This window comes from Stigmatopora nigra, chromosome 2 (assembly GCF_051989575.1).
Source record: "Stigmatopora nigra isolate UIUO_SnigA chromosome 2, RoL_Snig_1.1, whole genome shotgun sequence".
NCBI classification, from domain to species: Eukaryota; Metazoa; Chordata; class Actinopteri; order Syngnathiformes; family Syngnathidae; genus Stigmatopora; species Stigmatopora nigra.
In genome coordinates this window covers 5,114,709-5,134,910 of record NC_135509.1, presented here as the reverse complement: position 1 = coordinate 5,134,910, position 20,202 = coordinate 5,114,709, and the positions used below count along the sequence as shown (strand labels likewise).

The window sequence follows — 20,202 nt, the reverse complement described above, 5'->3', positions numbered from 1 at the left end:
GATATCAAATTAGATAATTAAACCTGATGGGAAGACATGTGGAAATGAGGGATAATCGGACAGGACAAAAGGGGGAAAAAGCAAAACCATACCAAGCAACACATACAACAAACATATGGATAATTTTGAGTCTTAAATGAACTATTTTGATTAAACATTACTTTTTATATGATTCAATATTAATCATTTTTCATTACCAGTTTCTGTATTAGGATCCTATCCCAAAAATCTCAGGCGAAAAGCGGAATACACCTGAAACTGGTCGGATTTAATATGGCTGCTCTTAAAATATTACTATTATTATTATTCTTATTATTGACGAATAAATGCACAGAATGTTGTTTGTGAATATTGACAATACAGCTTCAATACTTAAACATATGGCAAAACAATGAACACATTTAAATATGTAAAGGTCTATGCTAGAATACATATATAGCTTCTTTTTTAAATATAAACATTTACCTTTACTTCTTGCTGTCACAAACGAAGACAAGTGACATTCCAATCTTTTTCCACTTGCCTTTCATGTTGACTGTTTGTCTGATATTTTTTAGCAATGTTCTGAAGTGCCACAATTCGAGGATCACCAGGTGGAAGGTTTTCCTTATTTTTGCGAGCAAATCGCACTTTCTTATTCATTTTAACTTGCGCTACACGTCTCTGATGCTCCTTCTTTGCTTCTTTACTGACTGCTTTAGCCAGCAGCTTGCTTTTGAGGAGGGATTCCAATGATGGTCTCAGGTGGTCCTGGGAAAAGGTTATGTTTAACAGGTTGTATTCACATACCATTTGATTTCATACTCTTATATACTTGTAATTCTTGCTAGGATGGCTCTAAATGCCTTACTGTCAAGTTGAGCATGTTGTGAAGCAATATGCTTAGTTCGTTGGAGTACTGTTCAGGGAAACTGTTTAGGAAAGTCCCTGTTGTCAAGTTCTGTGTCAGTACCTTTTGTTGTGGGCCAGGAACAAAGCGGCTGTAAGGAGAAATTAGGACAAATTTACATCACACACTTTAAACTGAAAAAATATCTAATGGCTAAATGAGTTTGCAAACTTACCAAAGAGTACATAGTTCGTACAGCAAACAGCCCAATGACCATATGCTGCATTTTTCGTATTGGTGCAACTGGTAATGTGAGAAAGAAGAATAAATTAATGTTCAAAACACTTTAAAACAGGGGTGACCTTTCCAAGTTGAAGACAAATCAAAGTAATTTAGTAATTGTCTTCACAGCAAGTGACAAAAATGGTAATTATATTAGATTAGATAAACTTTATTTCATCCATTTCAGTCACAGTAGCAAGCAGGCGAGAATACAGACACGGGAAAATAAATTTTAGACATAAATAAATAGGTATTAAATAAATTAATGAATAAATAAATAGATATACAGTTGTGGTCAAAGGTTTACATACACTTGTGAAGGACATTATGTCATGGCTCTCTCTTGAGTGTCCAGGTTTTTCTACAACTCTGATTTTTCTCTGATAGTGATTGGAACAGATACTCAATGACTCACATGCACACATACATATAGGTGTATAAATATCGTTATACATACATACACATAGATGTACATGTATGCATCCAGTTTTGGTGTTAACATTCAGTCATTTCTTTTGTTAAAAAGCCTGACAGCTGATGGGAGGAAGGATGATAATAATACTCACCAATGGTGAGTAGGAGGGCTTTCCAAGCTTCACATTCTGCTCACTGTCCAGGTAAATGTTATCTGGTTTTAAATTGGGATGGAAGAAGTTGAACCTTCTTTCACTAGTCCTATGAAACTTTTCGAGGGCTGAAGTAAGCTGGGTGATGATTTTCACGATCAACTGTTCATCCAGATAAAGTCTGACAGGCAAAAATGCATGAGTATGTTGTATAATATAATCTAAATCGTATACTTTTTAAAAAGAAAATATTCCAATATTAAATACAACAACAAATATTAAGATTGATGTATCTATCTCACCTTTCTCTTATTGAAGAAGCAATATAACTGGCCAGGTTTCCACTCATACAATCCTCCATAACAATGTACAACTTGCTGTTAATGCTATCAATGATGTAGTCGTAACATCTCAAAATGTTTGGGTGCTTGAGGTTCTTCAGGAATTTCACTTCGGACATCAACGTGTGTGTCTCGCTGTCCGTCAAAGTAGCATAACAAAACTCTTCCCACACCACAACCTTTGCACAAACGTTTCATGGTACAAACTTGTAAAAAGACACAACTACAGTGACTATAAATGAAGGTGGCAAGAAGTGCAAATAGAGTGTTATTCTTCATCAATCAACACTACTGGATTATCCCCCTTTTCTAAGATTTTACTTGATATATTTTAAACTGTCACATTGATTACATAGTGACATTAAAACGCCATTTTGATACTCACTCTTCCATCAGATTTTCGTCGTATCTTCTGACATTTTCCATGGGAACCCATTGTGATTGTGTAAAGGACGTCATACCCACCAAGTGGAGATGTCATTTTAAAGTATAGGCTAAGATTAAAACGCAACTTCTTAATGTTTTTTTCTTACAAAGTAGCCTCTTAAGGCGATTAATTGCAAGTAAGTCAGTTATGATTAACTTTCTGTGCAACAATGTAGGTCTTGACGTCCTGGTTGTGTTACTGCAAATGACACGAATGACAGAATTCAAAGAATTAAATGAAAGACCAAAGTATCAATCGCGATTGGTTGGATATCAGGACAACTCTGATTGGTTGAAATCAAACTCTGAGATTAGAAGGCGGGTTCACCTAAAAAAGCAGCAATTAGACAGATCAAGATGATTTCATCACCCCCACCAATTAATCATGACAGTTTAAATCTGAAACATTTTGCAGGAGACTCACCCCATTCACCAATTAATTTGTGTATTTCTCTGTGCAATATGTATTGAATTATTTACTTTCAAAATGAAATAAATTAGTCGAGTGCTATTTTATTCCCATTAGCATACTACAGTGCCCTTCAATGTATTTTCATTTTAAAAATTAACACACACATTTAAACATTGATGAGTCCTACTTATATTACTTTGTCTTCTTTGCTACTTGGGTGCTTTTGGTGGTCATTTATTAACAAAGCAGATAGATAATTAGATTATGGACCATTTAAGTAATGTGAATAAGTGGGTATTTCAAATACACACAACTCAGACATTTAGAAGTTGGGCCCTTTGTAATGAAGTAATTAATTTAAATTTGTATTTACCAGTTTTTCTCTTTTTTTCAAGTACTCATCCACATTGTTTGGAGCAGTATTTCTTAACCTGGGTTCAGTGAGGCGGTCTTAGGGGTCCGGTAGAGCCTCTGCCATGGAAGTCAAGACACATTGACTCATCATAACATGCCCAGCTTGACCATCACTGGCTGCAGATGATCACATGACATTGCTTGGCCAATCTGTGCTGCAAGGAATTTATATCTGGGATAAAAAAATTACTGTTTTGTACCGTTTCAAATAGTGAAGAGAAAAATCAGTGTCTTCATATAAATAATTGCAGTATCTTTAATAATCAATAATGACTATATTTAAGTCAATTTGATTTAACAATCAAACTAGTAGACCATGATTCAGCATCCAATAAATCAGTCATTGTCACAAAAGATAATCGTTATCTGTTGTAAACTAAATAGCTCTAATGGGAAAGATCATAAATTATGTTTCATTCAAAATTTGATAAGTATATATAATGGGATTCATGATAAAAATAACAAATATACTAACTTAATCAATTCAGGCTGTGTGGCATCTAAAATAAATAGTGTATCCATCTAAGATAAACCTATTTAGTTTCAATGCAAGCGTTATTTTAAACAACCATTATGAGTATAACAATTCTCTGTGAATATTTGTGTATCGCAATGACAGGTGGTGGAACTCTCCATCACAGTAAGCTCTGCATAAAGATTTCTCTCATACATTAGAAAGATAACAACATAAACATTATTCAAAAAGTATTTTAAATCTGTAGATACTGCATGTTTAACCATTGTATACACAGAGTTACTTCTTGTTTCATTGCGGTTCCTACAGCAGGCCATTGACATAATTCCTCACAAAAGCCATTGTTTGGCATCCTGGATTCTCTCAGTGATAAATCCCATTCACTTTGTGTTCAGCAAGTGTTGTGGGAATAATGTTTTCAAATCGAATACATACTCTCTGCCCATAGCACCAGAAATAAAACAAAATCATTTAAACTTCATTAAACGTTTTGCAGTCAAAATGCTTGTTACTTATTATTTTACACTGTATATATTTCTATCCACAATTTAGTCCCCCAAACACCACAAATGATCTCCCTCACAAAGAAAAATTCCGCGATCCCCCCTTCAAATAAGCTATACAATCCTTGCAAGATAAATGACTCTTTGTAACATTTAATGACTGGAATTTGCTGAGTATAAAAGTTTAGTAATAGCAACCCTTCAGAGAAATACATAAGCATTTATCCTGCAAGGGATGAAGGAAGGCCTATGGTTGTTTGCGCTGTAATTAAGGACACCACATCTCCTGCAGCAATGCAACTCTCTCCTTGCTTTCTCTGGATATATTTCTCTCTTCCAATCCACTCTTCCTCTCTTCTTGTTGGCAGAACTGCTTGTTCTAATCTGTGCCCTTAATGAACACATGCACATAGTACATGAGTACACGCACGTACACACACATATAAACTGTATATTCTCTGTGAAATCCCTTTAGCTGGAAAGCGTGACGTCTTAGTAATGCAGGCCTTCACCACGCATTGCAGAGTCTATATATAGAAGTCATCATAGTTGGCTCTCGGGTCCCTTCATCTATTACTCCCTTCTTCTTTTTCTTCTCCTTCTGTATTAACCGCATCAGTGGTTTTCTTTTCCTAAAGTGCTTTCGATGCCGGACAACCCGTTCTGCCCTTGAAAAGGTTACGCGTGCTTCATTGTTCCCCATTTTGTCTCTTGCTTCCCTAGAGGACCTGGGGGGTGGGAGAGGAAGTGGAAAAAAAACGGTCCCTTGCGATTTAGAATGATTAAAATCAGCGGGTTGTCACGCCCCGCTGGTGCAAATGACACCACAGAATCGCACCATCTTTTAGACAGGCGGCAGAGGAAGAAAACATGGGGAAATGGCACTTTAAAAATTGACTAATTGATGGCAAGATGGACCTGATATCCCCTCGTGTCTTGCTGTCTGGCCTCACCACATCGTGCGCCTCGTTATACATTGAGTGACCTCATTATTTCCACGAGAAACAGGCCTTTCCCTGTATGACCCTCAGCCTTGAAAATGTAACACCCCCCTGGATCCCATTAAAATGACGCTGTGCTTGAAGACCACTAAGAGACTGACATAGCACGGCTTGATTCACAATTGTTAAAACACAAACGGTTGTTAAAGTTAATGTCATATTACTCCTGCCATCTGGATAGCATTGATGTTACAATAGCACAACTACCCCTGTTTGATATAAACAACTATCAAATCTTATCAAAGGAAGAATATTAAGTGTTAAAGAAAAACAATGAAAAACGCATGCACAACACCTTACACCAAAAATGGAGATACCCTGAATGTTATTTCAGGTAATAGGCTGCCCTTTATTGGCTAACTTGTGACCTACAGGCAACAAAAATATGAGATTTTAACAATAAGTTATAATTCATTAAGCAGCCCAGATACAAAAAAAAAAAACACCAAAAGAAACAAATCAGAGTCTGAAAATCGACCCATATACGAATATATCTATCTATAAAAAGGTATATGTACCTATCAAATTTCAATGTGATGTTTCCATGAATACCTCAAAAGATAGTGTACACACCAACATCAACCAACAATAGCTAGAACATGACGAGCCACTTTACAGGCCTTTATCTTGTGTCTTACAATGTTGTATTGACAATGTTAGGCTAGGTTATAACTTTATTTCATCCCGTATTTGGGATTTTTTTTGGCTGCAGTTGCAAGACAGACACAAAAGACATTGTAGACCTAGGTAAAAAAAACTGGAGCCACACACTAATGTAACTCTTGTCAAGATGTACTGTCGTCTGTGTTCAGTCAGTCTAAGCCATTTCTTCACTTAACATTTAAATGGTACTTTGCTGTAGGCAGAGATGCACAAAATGTCAATGTTGTAATGACAAACCACATATCTTGCATTTATTTGACTAAATTGGACATATATATTCCTATATATTAAGCTCTAGAGTGGACAGAAATGAAAAAAAAAACAAGCATTTGCATTTTGGAAACACACAGGCTAACCGCAGGCAGCCACATCCCACAAACTGCCATTGTGACGCTTGCAAATGTGACATGGTACCAAGAATAAAAGTCAGCCGCTCAAAGGCTACATGCTTGCGGTTTAGGTGAAAAGTCACACACACACACACACCCCTGCACGACACGCATATGCACAAACACACACACACATACACACACACACACACACACACACACACACACACACACACACACCTAAGGGCCATTTGTTGTTTGAACAGCATGTAAACATCAAATCCTACCTTTCCTTCTAGCAGCTTCTCTACAAGCATATATCACAAAGCTGACTGACATTGCGGGGGGACAAACTGCTCCCTCAACTGTGGAGATCTGGTCTGATGACAAATGTTTAGATGCCAGGGGTGCCTTAACTTACACACCACCTAGGAGCGCCTGGTAGATGAGGATGTAAAAAGATGAATTGCACAAATAACCATTGGAAAAGCGAGTCAAGTGTATTAAGTAGGTCAAGTTACCTTATCTTGCCAGTACAATGATGAGATTGGCTGGTTTGCATGGAGATGACTAAGGGATTTACTTTCATTCTTTTCAGCAGAGAAACATCTGATGCCCTTATGTATTACTAGAAGTTCTTCATACTGAACAAACACACATTAAAATGTCATCTCAAATGTCCTTATGCTTGTTTGATGGGGAATGCATTCGTATAATAAAAGAGGCAGGTAAGTTATTTTCCAGTAATTTTAGGTTTCATGAATAAAAGGTGAGACCTCGATAGATGACATTAGCAAGTTTCCGAGAATTCTTGCATGGAAGTGAATTTGAAACCCCAAACCACCTTGGTTTTTATTTGTGAACATTCTTTTTTGTTAATTTAAATGTTTGGCGGTCCTGAAAGGCACCGTGGGAAAAATGACTCAAACAAGACCACCAGTTTGCAACATTTGTTTGTTTCACCTCTGATAACTTAGTGTTAGGTTGTAATTCTTTGTTATGAAAAAATGCTTTTAAAAGAAGCTTCTTTCTACATTTTCTTTTAGGGAGGATGTCAATGAGAAAGTTGGATCCAAGATGGTGGCTTCCAGTTTGGTACTTTGTTTTCTCTGTCGCTTATTTTGTTTTAAGCAGCTGTGTATAATGACAATAAAGTCTTTTGATTTTAATTTTCTTTAATTTAAGTAATCCTTTCATCAGCTAACAAATTTGGCACCGTATAATTGATGTTAAAAGGATCAGCATTCTAAAAAGTTAAATAGTTCCTATTTATACTTGCAGAAAAATAACTTTATTAATATATTTTACTGTAAAATACATCGAGAATGACTAACGAAAAGCTGCCTACAAAACACTAATGAAAAAACTCACTTAATAACCATCAAGTTCAATTACATTATCTTTCAACATTAGCCAGGGAGTAAAAAAATAAATCAAATGTGCCTTCCAATGAGTAATCTCTTTACATCATTCTAACAACACACACGCCTATCCAGTTGGTAGTACTTCAGATATCCATTTCGGAATACAACCACTAAATATGGAGTGCTTCCTGTTCAGGGATTGAGGGATACATTGATTGCTGTCTGCCGACATAAAAGAATTTATTGATGTTCAACCCCTTATGGCTTGACGTGAGACACGTTGAGGGCGCATCAGTGAAATTGGATCCGCCACATTTCTTTTCCTAAGATTTACCTTACCTTGAGTCGGACTCAATAAAGTGGACATTAAATGCTATTATTATGTTATTTAAGTCATATGAGTAAAAAGTGTTTCTTAGAATGAGCTTGTAATTAGATTCAAAATTATGATTACATTTTTTTTTAATCAAATCGGATCAAAAGCCTTGATTGTCATCATACACAGCTGCTTATAACAACATTTGTAGTGAATTTTCCCAGTAAAAACATAAATAAGTAATATAAAAATATAAAAAGTTATGTCAAATAATAATTTTAAAAAGTAATTTTACATTACAGTAACTTTGTGTGTTTAAGTATTATTTTCCCCCTAAATTTGACTCACTTTTAAGTGTCCCTTTTTTTGCAATTCAGTTTTTTTATGCACTCCATTGATTTCCTCTCTCATTTTCCACTTCTTTATGTTCACTGATCCCCTTCCTGCTGCCTTGTTCAATTAAATTCCTGTTTTATTTTTATTTGAGATTACATTAGGATTATTGCTACAGTTTACAACCAGACCCAAATACAAGCAATGGGACCTTTGCTTCTTGTAAATTCAATATATTAGACAAACATCATATAAAACAACATCTTGGTCAATATTGTGCCCACAAGCAAAAGATGTGACTTCATGTTACTGTTTCCCAATAGTGCATTGACTTATAAGCTTTACCAATAAAGCTGCTGCTGTGAAGCCATTTAAGTAAGCCATAGGGAAAATCTGAAAAGGTAACAGTCATATACTGCAATGATTAATTTAACCCTCCCTGTTGGATGGGAAAAAAGGTTATAAAAACAAGAATTTGACAGAAATGGCTACAAAAATCCAATTCTTATTACAATTTTAATTCAATATTAGTCTTACCTGGAATATATTCACTCTGAGAGTGCAGTCAGCTTTCAATTACTCGGGCAAAGAACTCCTTTAAAATGTTCTGACAGGATCAAGTGAGCAACCAGTGATGACAAGAGACTCGCTGTCAATTTTCAAACGTTATAGTATTCTTCGCGTGTCGTGCAGTGTTTTGTGACAATGCGCGACACCCAGCCTTCACAAGTGGGTAAAAGTTGTTGTTCCTTGCTGGGGAGAGGGTATTTGAAAGCTGTCAATCATGCTGATGTGTAAGAACGCACATCACGGTTTCCTGTCGTGACATTTTCTAGCGCTGTAATCATTCACAATATGATGGGGAAATTATCATTTTTCTTTAACCTGACAATCAGTCACTTCACCTCTGCTCACTACGTTTAAAAGAAAAAACAACAACAACGGCAAACACATTGTTGAGCTCACAGTAAAACTGCAGTAGCGTGAAGGAGACAAAATAAGACGATAGTGCGACCTGCAACATGTTGTTCATATCTTTGAGAAATATATTGCACCCTATTATTAGTTTCATTACTGTGTCTACTAGTAGGGCAATATTTATGATTAATAGCTATGTCAAAGTTGCCCAGGAAACTAATTATTGTGTATTGATACAGCTAGAGAGCTCAGCAAAGTCTGCTCAGACTTAATATGGAATAAGAACCATTTTTTTTGCACAGTTTTATCCATATTAGCTCATTATCTTGACTAACTTGTATTCAAATGATCTGTAGAACACTTTCAAGTGAATCAATCATTGATTCAATCAATCAATTTTGGAACAACATATTGGATTGGATTCGATAGATCATTTTTGGACATTCAATTTAGTACAAATTGTTTACAATTATTGATTTAAAATGAGGAAACACAGGAAATAATATACAATCTTCATTTGAATTTCATCATAAAACAGAAAGTTGGCACTCATCATTTACTTTCTCGGGCCACAAAAAATGATGCGGCGGGCCAAATTTGGCCTGCAGGCCTCCACTTTGACACCTGAGACAGTACAGCCGCAGATGCTGGAGAACAACAAAGCAAAAGCCCAAAGTACAAAACAAATCAAATAATTAAGACAGCAAAGCAGCAAAAACAAAACGATTAAGAGTGGAGGGAGCTATCCGAGGTGCTGATCACTCTTCCATTGTGCAGACACACTTTCAAGTGTTTACCTAAATTTAAGCAGCTGTTATCTGGGAGCCACTATAATATTAAGCAATACAAAAACAGCTATTCAGAAAACAATAGCCTAAAACCACTTGTTTACGAAACCTTATATCAAATCAAATCCCTTCCAAGTCTTGATATTTGGTATAAAATCTAAAAACCTCAACTAACAATAGCATTAATGAATATATGTCGGAGGCCAAGCCAAAAAATAAAAGATAGGGTGACTTGTAGTAGTGAAAATGTGGTAAATAAGCCTCCTACTGGTACTTCATAGGTTTACGACGACAGGAGTGCATTGTGGGTGTTTACGAGGTGGGTAGTGTTGAGATTATGAAGGAATTGTGGGAGAAAGGGGTGTTTGCTGTCACTTCCTTCGTAATCCGACCATAGCGAGGACATGGATTGGAGGGCAAAGTGAGATGAGGTGAATGCTTGTAAAGTAAAACTGGCACACTGCTGGGCCCCTGGGATGACCCTGTAAACACTGCTCACTCACTGCTTTGATTACAGAGGCAGTGAGCTATACAAGAAGGAAGAAAAGAAGGAGGAGAGGCGCAAGTGGAAACAAGACTACATGGGAAGCAAAATTGGGAGGAATTTGGCTTCACAAGTAGAATACATCATGGCCACAGAAGGTAGATGAAGCTGTAAACACGGTGAGGGGACATAAACAATGTCAACAGAAATCAAACCATGCACTGCATTTCTCTTTATGTCAGAGTTGTTTTGTTTTCTCCAAATGCTGAATTTGAAATCTATGCAGGAAACCATCCAACTGTGTGAGACACAATGGGCATGGATGTTTTTTTTTTTATCCCTCTGGAGTCAATATAGCATCCTCACTCGAGTCAATATTGCAATTTGGCTTTGTATTTCTAGTTTACCTAACACATTACAAATATTTTTTGTATGCAAATATGTTTTATGATTTGGATCATTTTAATGTGTTGGTAATAGTACTCGGGCCAAAAAAAATCATATTTAGAATGTCATTGAAATGCAATATTTATACCGACTATACTCGAGTTCTGTAATATACACTTTGTGCTTTTTGTATGTGTATAAAGTACACACTTAAAAATAGCGAATACTAAAATTAATCAGACAAATACTCATGTTTTTCTTTTCTTTTAGGATTTTGAAGACTTATTTATGATATGCACCCATGCACATATTTACAGAATACTAAGTTTTTGTTAGTATTATTGACCAAGATTCTTTTAATCTGTTACTCTGTACTTTTAATGGTTGTCGCTCTACAAGTAGAAATCTAAACTACTTTAGAGAGTGTAGAAGCCAAATTATCAAATGCTCCTACTTTGGAATACACACAATAACATTCAAAAGCATGCTAAGAATAATTAAATGCATTTACGTTTACCATTGTCATCATGTCAACAATTGAATCGACGTGAATCTCTGAAACAAACAGCAACATTTTAAAGGCCAGACACATTCACGGCATGTCAGAATAAAGCTAGACAGTGAGGCGAATTAATAAGATACGTTTTTTCCTCGCTCCATCTTTGCTCTCATGGGATTTTCATGTCATGAGAACCACCTGTGATCTCAACTGCAAGCAAGATAGATTAATATTAAATTACCATCCAATTGCCCCATGTCATTCCGATGGAGAAACCTTGTCCTCACAATATAATGTGTGAAATTTAAACAAACATCATATGTGAGAAGAATATATGTGGGGTTATTGTCTACTTTATTTTCTAGTAGTTTCACAATATTATACAGAATGCGGGACTTAAATGCCACAAAAAGGATGGGGAGGGTTTGTTTTGAGTTAAACTGTGGAACATAATTAGATAAGAACAAATAATCTTTTAAAAGCAGTGCAAGAGACAACAAAATAAAAATAAAAACAATTTTGGCAAGTAACAAGAGTGGTACATATATAAGGGTTAATATTATTTAGTGATATTGATAATTTAGTGGTGAGGATTTATTATGCGGGCCAAACGATGTAACAGTGGGTTTTCTACCTGACTTTAGTGTAAGCATTCTGGGTTTGATTCCCGCTCAGTGGCGCTGTGATTGTGGTTTTAACATTTTGCCCTGCAAATGGCTAGAAACCAATTCAGGGTGTCCTTTGTGGTTGCCTGGGATAGGTTACAGCACCCGCTGTGACTCTTGTGAGGATAAGTAGTGTGGATTTTTATGCTTTTGTTTTTTTTGCTTCTCTTTAGTAGTTTTAGTTGTTTCTTTTCTACTTTTTCTAAGAATGAGAATAATTCCATACTTTCAATGCGTACATAAAGGGCTAACTTGAAACTCACCATTAAAAATTATCATTAAATTTTGTGGTATGCTTGTCACTCAGACTAAAACTTTCTTATCTTCTCATCTCCCCTGACCTTTTTAGTGGTTCCTTTTTTTCAGGGGGGAAACAGCCAAAGAAAAAGCATAATTAATCATTTGATGCTTACTGAAATGAAATCTTATAACGTCCACTGAGGTTTTTTGTACAAAATATTAATGACTAGGGTTATGGCACGCCACAATTGCGGTTTAAAGTCAAAGTTTCTATATGACTTCACAAGTAAAAAGTTTTGTTGAATTCTCAGTTGTAAAGATAAAGCTTATGTCATACTGATAAGAAGAAGAAGAAAAAAATGAAAGAAAAGGAAGAATAATAGGGTAAGACATAGCGGAGAATTGCAGATTCATTAAATTGTACTTGAAAGACACTTTCCTACCCAATTTCGTACTTCCTGTTTAGATCAAGACATAAGATATTCCAAACGCATAATCAGGAGAAAAAAATTCATGATTGCGGCTTCAAACTGCAGCTTCAACCCCACATAGACACGCATTCCTTACCCCTTCCCATCTCCGCTCATATACTATTAGTTTATTCTCCCGGACTGACAGTGTGGATGATTGGTCCTGTCAGCTTGACTTTAAAGTGGACACTGTCATGTAGTCGCCTGTGCCATAGCCCACTCTACACTGCATTCCTCTTGCTGTCAGCACCTGCCTACTTTTTTTTTGTACACTCTAGCTTTCTAAACTTTCTTTCCTTACTCTTTTCTTCATGATTCCATTCTGCAGAACACCTAATGTTTAAAGTACAAGTTGATTGACAGAAAAAAACAGTTACTGTAGTAAAGAAAATTGAAAATTGACCGGATAAACAAAGGATGAGTGAGTGTATACTATGCAATGTGAGACAATGATGGTCACATCTATACCAGGAAGATAGAGAGACAAAGAATGGGACAAACTGGCGCAGTTGGAGACATGTCTGCAATTATAACTGTAAAGACTGTTAGATAAATGCATGCTGGGAAAATAAGACCGCAGTGAGGGCTCTTACTGGAAATGTTTTTATGCCATTGTGGTTAGCCTTGCTCGTCATTTTAGACGAATAGATACATGGTAACTAATTCTGAGCTATTCAGAATACTCACATTTGTCAAGAGAAAAAATGGACACTGACTGAAGCATTGATTTTTTCTTTCTTTCAAAGAAACTGACTAGCTGAGGCAATGGTAGTCTGTCAAAGCAGTCTATAAAGACGTGATAAACACACTTGTAACTTGGGCAGGGGGGCTGTGAATGGCTGTTCATCTTTATCATGGACACTTTTGTCAAACTGTCATTTATCATTGATTCACCAGGATAGGAGAAGCCCTTTAGAACAATAGCATTCCAACTAGAAAGTCCCATAGTCAACCCTTTCATTCATCTACATAGATGTATTAATTCATTCATTGTCTGGACTGTTTCATCCTCACAACAGTTATGGGGGTGCTGGAGCCTATCCCAGCTGTTTTTGGGCACCAGGTGGTGGACACCCTGAATTGGTGGTTAGCCAATGGCAGGGCACAATGACAATCACAACCATTCATGCTCATACTCATAACTAGGGGCAATTTAGGGTGTCCAACCAACCTAATAGGCATGTCTTTGGAATGTGGGAGAAAACCGGAGTACCCAGACAAAACCCAAAAAGTAATATTTTATAGATTTTAGTAAACAGCATCAGATAAGAAGAATAACACATTTCCATTGTAACATATTTTCCTAATTTCTTTATTAAACTGGACTCTATATGAATAGTGCACAATTCATTTGATATTAATCTTTAAAACGGGTTGTCTTTTTATAATTGGTACAAAAAGTAAATGAGAAAGACCCAGTTTCAAGGAAATTTAAATATTAAGCTACCTTCAAAATACACAACTGTTATTTCTAATGAATAATTCCAAAATTTTCTTTCAGAGACAATAACAAACAACATTCCTATCATACATATTGCAACATTTATGTGCACTACACAGCTTTATAAGCCAAAATATATATTTTTAAAGAATATTCTTTCAACATTTATTTTTCTATCACCCTGGATGAGAAAATGAATTATATATTATTCTTAACAACAAGCTAAAATGTATCTGTATGTGTTTGTATTGCCGATTCAAGTGGTGATGCAAAAACACCTTCCAATACTTCCCATATACAATTTGTTGACAAAATTTTGCGGGTGTGCATTTGCAGACAGAAAAAGACAGACATGCTCACCACGATCAATTATTTAAAATGATTGTTTGCTCTGCGTGATAGACCACCTATTGAAATCATGTCTGAAGCTGCTATTTTGATTGTTAACAGGGAGCAACGCTGTACTCGCAGCATTCCAGTCATGTTGGCTTCCCTTGAAATGATCTCGTTTGGTGTGTTGACACTCTCAGCTCCTCAGCAAGCTGTCTCTCGGTGTGCCCCCCCGCCAATACCACATTTTACACAGCATACACTGAAGCATCACTTGTAGTGTGCTCGGAATAATTCCCCAAGGTTTGGCAAGGTAAGCTGATATGAATTTTAAGGTTTTACAATAGTATCCGTATGCCTGTTGGCATTGGATATGTGCTAAAAATTCAACAATGTTATCATTTAGTAAAGAGAAAAGCGTCCGACAATTTTGTTATGGTATGCGCACATACATTCATGTACATCCATATGTATGTATACACATGCACATATATATATATATATATATATATATATATATATATATATATATATATATATATATATATATATATATATATATATATATATATATATATATATATATATATATATATATATATATATATATAGATATAGATATAGATATAGATATATATATATATATATATATATATATATATATATATATATATATATATATATATATATATATATATATATATATATATATATATATATATATATATATATATATATATATATATATATATATATATATATATATATATATATATATATATATATATATATATATATATTTTTTTTTTTTTTTACTTACTTATTACCTATCTAATTATGTCTCTCTTTCTACTATGACAATGACATTTCCCAAATATGGGATGAATAGTTATCCAAGTACAGTACTAATTTGTGAGATTTTTTTTAAGAATGACTAGATGGCCCAAATGATAATATCATGAATACTTTTTTCTACTCCACAGTTGTGTTTAGTCTAGTCTAGTCACTATACTTTTTGCAGAATTGGTTACAATAAACAACCAATACAATACACAACACAATTAACTGTGAATGGATTCCAAAGCTGCAATATCAATAAATAGGCAAACCACTTGGGTCTTTAGTCATACAATATGTACTATACACATGCAGATAAGTATTGCCCAGTGGTATTTCTAGTGAAATACATGCACGCAAACACCTTTTTACTCTACTCACTTCTGTTCCCCACTGTGCACCTCAAAGGACTTAAACTCTGACTCCTTTACCACCTGTCTTTTCTTTTCTTTTTCCTGTCTCGCTTTTTTTCGTTTATTTAAATTTCAGGTTCCCTTTCTATTTGTGCTTATAAATCCCACAAGACTGCAGTTTGGCTTTTGACGGTCATTCGTAATACTTCAATGCTGCGATAACTTCCAAATTCAAAATAATAATTTAAAAGTAAAGCGATTGATGGCATCAATGGATAAGTGCCCATATACCTCTAACCATCATTCCTTTGTGGTGTCATTTTTAAACTTTTCACTTTCAAACAACATTATTAAATAAAAAAACAGAGTGATATTTCCAACAGACTTTAAAAAGACTAAAATAAAATACTGCTGCCAATAACTAGGCACACAAAGTCCACACAACTGAAAAGCCTAAAATCTACATCATGTTTCTCCTTTTGAATTTCAACTGGCAATTGAACAATTTCAGTAATTAATTTTAAAAATGTACAAGAGTCTGTTCACCACTATTTGGCAAATACCTGTACTGACATGTATTTCTTTTGAAATTTTCAACCATAATTGATAAAACGAATGAATTAAATGAAACAAGTTGTATTAGCATTTCGCTTGGGAATCAGCTTCTATTTCCATTCGACTTCATATCATGTTTGCAGCAAAGCCAACCCATCAAAACAAATGACAAATGGTATTTGTATGAACCCCTAAATACATAAAGGCATCTTTCAACAAACTATAATAAATAAATAACCATTTGTAGCTAGTTCACATGTCTTGAACTTTTTTGTGCTATTTTTTAAAATGTACTTTGATTAATCGTTTATTTTACAACACAACATTAACACTGACGACACAAGCTTATTTACCAATAACTATTTTCAGGCATGCTAATTTATTCAAGAAATAGAGTTACAGTATCACACCAAAGGCACGAACGTCATATGTAATTATTTCGGCAAAGTAGAACGACAACTATTGAATTAAAAAATGGATTGCTGGCTATCATCATCATCATTTTCCCTGCTAATAAATAGCACTATTTGTTCCCTTTAACACTGAGGTGACCAACATCTCCCATAAAGCAAAATTGCCCCCATAAGCAGTGAGTGGGTCTGCATCATCCTTTTCTTTCTATTTAATTCAGTCAAGCCTTTGCCTCTCAATGGGCTTCACTTGGGCTTTTTTCAGGTGAACATGATGTGAGAGGGTGATAACACAAAATAAAGAACCAGAAGAGAAAACTCCAATAAGAGTTACAACAAGGGAAGTAGATAAAAAGGAGGAATCAGAGGGATGTGACATTTTATTTAAACTAGTGAAATCTTTCAGCTTCACTAGTTGGTAGTGATAGGCAGGCTCCCCCACGGAGAAAGGAACCAGCGCAGCGAGATCTAATGGCTCTTTCCTAACCTCCTGATCACATTACTGCTAATTACTTCCCATCATGTATAAGGAAATAAAGAAATAAATAAAAGAAATCAGCATGCATTTTCATTGAAGCATGGATGCTCTTTGCCTGCACGGGACAATCTGTAGCATACAAATGAGATCCTGTAAATTATGCTGAAAAAAGAAATGTCTATGCACTACTTACAGAATGGGAATGAAGCTCAATTCAACTGTGATTTTTATATGTTGAGATGCACTAGATGTATTTATTAGGCTTGATACATACTGATAATTAACTTTTCCCATGTGAGGCTGAGTATCAAATTAACCAGATGTTCGCGACATGTTTTCTGAAAAAAAAAGTAGTATCCAAGTCTCTTTTAAAACATTACTGCCTCTGGGATGTCTTTTTTTTTGCCATCCTATGATGACTTGCGTGGAAAGGAGGATGAAAGCAATCAAGGACTAGAGTTTTAAGTGGAAATTATGCATATGTTGAGCAGACATAAGTGGAAACTCAGGAGTGCCAATTTGGACTCGGCAAATGCATTTTCTTATTATGTATCTCAGAAAACCCACCCTAATATTTGCCATTTACAGTTGCTGCATAGGCTTTTATGCCATGCAGGAGTGAGCAAATGATATTTGCTAGCCTCCTTGATCATATGAAATTAGCTGAAATTGGGCTCTTGGTATAGTAAGCAAAAAAATATATATATAAATATGTTTTTTAACGTTTATTTATGTTTTTTTATTGTGTTTTTATATTACGTATGTTTTTTTATACGCAGCTGTGTATGATTACAATAAAGTCTTTTGATTTGATTTTATATATATATATATTTTTTTCTGTTCCTCACAAGGGTTTTGGGGGTGCTGGAGCCTAGCCAACTATGGGCAGTGGAGCAATCGCAGGGCACAAGAAAACCAACAACCATTTTTGTCAATAATATAGTAAATTAGTTCACATCACAGAAACAAACTTTGCAAAACAAAGAGAAATTGTACATTTACTGCCAAACTTCAATAAAATCATAATAAAGATATAACCTCATTGGATTATTCTGATTTGGGCAGAAACAGCCAATCGGAGACGGTCTGATTGTCAGTGCAAATATGTGCGTCCTATTCATTGACAACCAGTTATGGGTTTAGTCCGCCCTTTTGTTCAGGCAGCTGGAATAGGCTCCAGCACCCCACGACCCTGGTGAGTACAATCGCTATTGAAAATGAATGAATAATCTATACTAGAAGTTATGAACTCATCATTGTAATTATGCTTGCATTACGTTTACCCAACCATGGCTGTGTAAGTTTTGAAATGAGTTACACTGCGAGATACTTATTATTTTTCTTCACAAATAATGGAAACTGCATGGCCATTTTGCTATGCTTATCTGTATTTAAATTCTCTTATTTGCATTTTTCAAATTGGAAAAAAACGTTTGTCAATTCCTGCGCCAGCACAAGCTGGTGAGTGTTTGCCATGCCAGAAAGCTGAGCTTTCGAAAATAGTTTTATGCTTCATTAGTCAAAAATAAAATTACTTGTGTATGACTACTGCTACGTGAATACTGAATGAGGCCCAGTAGTGGGTATTGTGGCCAAAAACATCATTCATTCAGTTTCACATAATACCTATGAATTAAAAAGCCCAAATATTCAATTATTAACTGCAACTGAATTATGAATTGTTCTCCAACTATTACTGATTCACGCCCTTCTTCCCTTCTGATTTTCATCTACCTTTTATTACAGTATGCATAAAATTCAGATTGCTATCAAGCTGAAAAACTGCATTTAGGTTTAAGAATATATTAGATATGTCACATTATGATTTGGTCCACGTACTGGAGGAGCTGAAGAAAATGAAGAGGACGTACTTTATGCTGCTTGACCATTTCTCAAGATGTTTTTGACAGATCAATATGTGAACTAATCCAAGTCAAAATCTCTCTCTTTCTGTTCCCTATATTCTGTTTAGCTGGAAGGTATAATACGCTCTAGAATTGCTGTTACAGTTGACATTTTGCTAGAACATTTCATCCATACTTCCAAAGTCAGGAAATTCACTGCTCTTCCATCAACCAGATTACAATATTATTGGCCTTCCCACTAGATCACTTGTGTCAAAGTGGCGGCTTGGGGGCCAAATCTGGCCCGCCGCATCACTTTTAGGCTCAAATTAAAATGAAGAGTTTAGATGTATATACAATTTCCTGATTTTCCCCCTATTGAATCAATAATTGCATTTTTAACCATTTTTCACTGTTTTTAGTTTTAAAAAATCATGTTGTAAAATCTAAAAATAAATAAAAAAGCTAAAATCAACATTATTTCAGATCTATAAAAACTGAATATTCAGGGCTTTTAATCCAGTACTTTTAATCCATTTATAAAAAAAACAAAATCTAAATATTATATCTAAAATGGTCCGGCCCACATAAAATTGAACACGGCCCGCGAACCAACCCGAGTCTGACACCCCTGCACTAGATGTATGTTTTATGTTAAACGCCATTAATAATGAGTCCTAAAAACCTTGTAAGATTATCGCCCAGAGACCACCAATAGTGCACTGAATGCTTCCATTATTTCTTAAAATGCAATAATGACAGCCGCTGCATTCTGATCCCATATGAGTTTCCTCCTGTCCATATGTAAAACATTTCTAAAGAATATGCTATGCTTTTGTAATGATATTGCCGACAAGCCATTTTTAAAAAACTTGTACATATTTAAATATCCCCTCAGTTCATATGTTCCTCTGACAGAATATTTGAATGCAAACTGCTTTTCTCTAGGGAGAATTCAATCCTATTGAATATATATTGCATATTTAATATATTATAAAGTCGATATAAGAGCATTATATAGAGTAGCTGATACTTACAGTATATAGAATGATTCTGCTTAGTTTGATTGATATTTCTTTTTCTCCATGTCTACTATGGAACTTATTTTAACCTGATTGTGTGACAACAACATGTAGAAGTCTCCGAGCGAGGTGGAGAATCTTAATTATGGTATGCTGACATTTTCCTCCAGTGGTTCCTGCTGGAACATCAAATGTGCGACATACCAAAGAAACCCGAAAAGAGTCTT

General features: G+C 35.2%; 1 protein-coding gene across 1 annotated transcript; it reads right to left on the bottom strand.

The window, feature by feature from the left end:
- Window positions 1-479: 479 nt before the first annotated feature.
- LOC144193445 (serine/threonine-protein kinase Nek2-like) lies at window positions 480-2,454 on the bottom strand. Its single transcript, XM_077712356.1, has 6 exons — window positions 2,404-2,454; window positions 1,980-2,197; window positions 1,678-1,858; window positions 1,065-1,132; window positions 851-980; window positions 480-750 (listed from the first exon to the last, which is right to left on the bottom strand). The coding sequence occupies exons 1-6, from the start codon at window positions 2,452-2,454 to the stop codon at window positions 481-483; spliced, it is 918 nt and encodes a 305-aa protein (XP_077568482.1). The 3' UTR covers window position 480.
- Window positions 2,455-20,202: the final 17,748 nt, after the last annotated feature.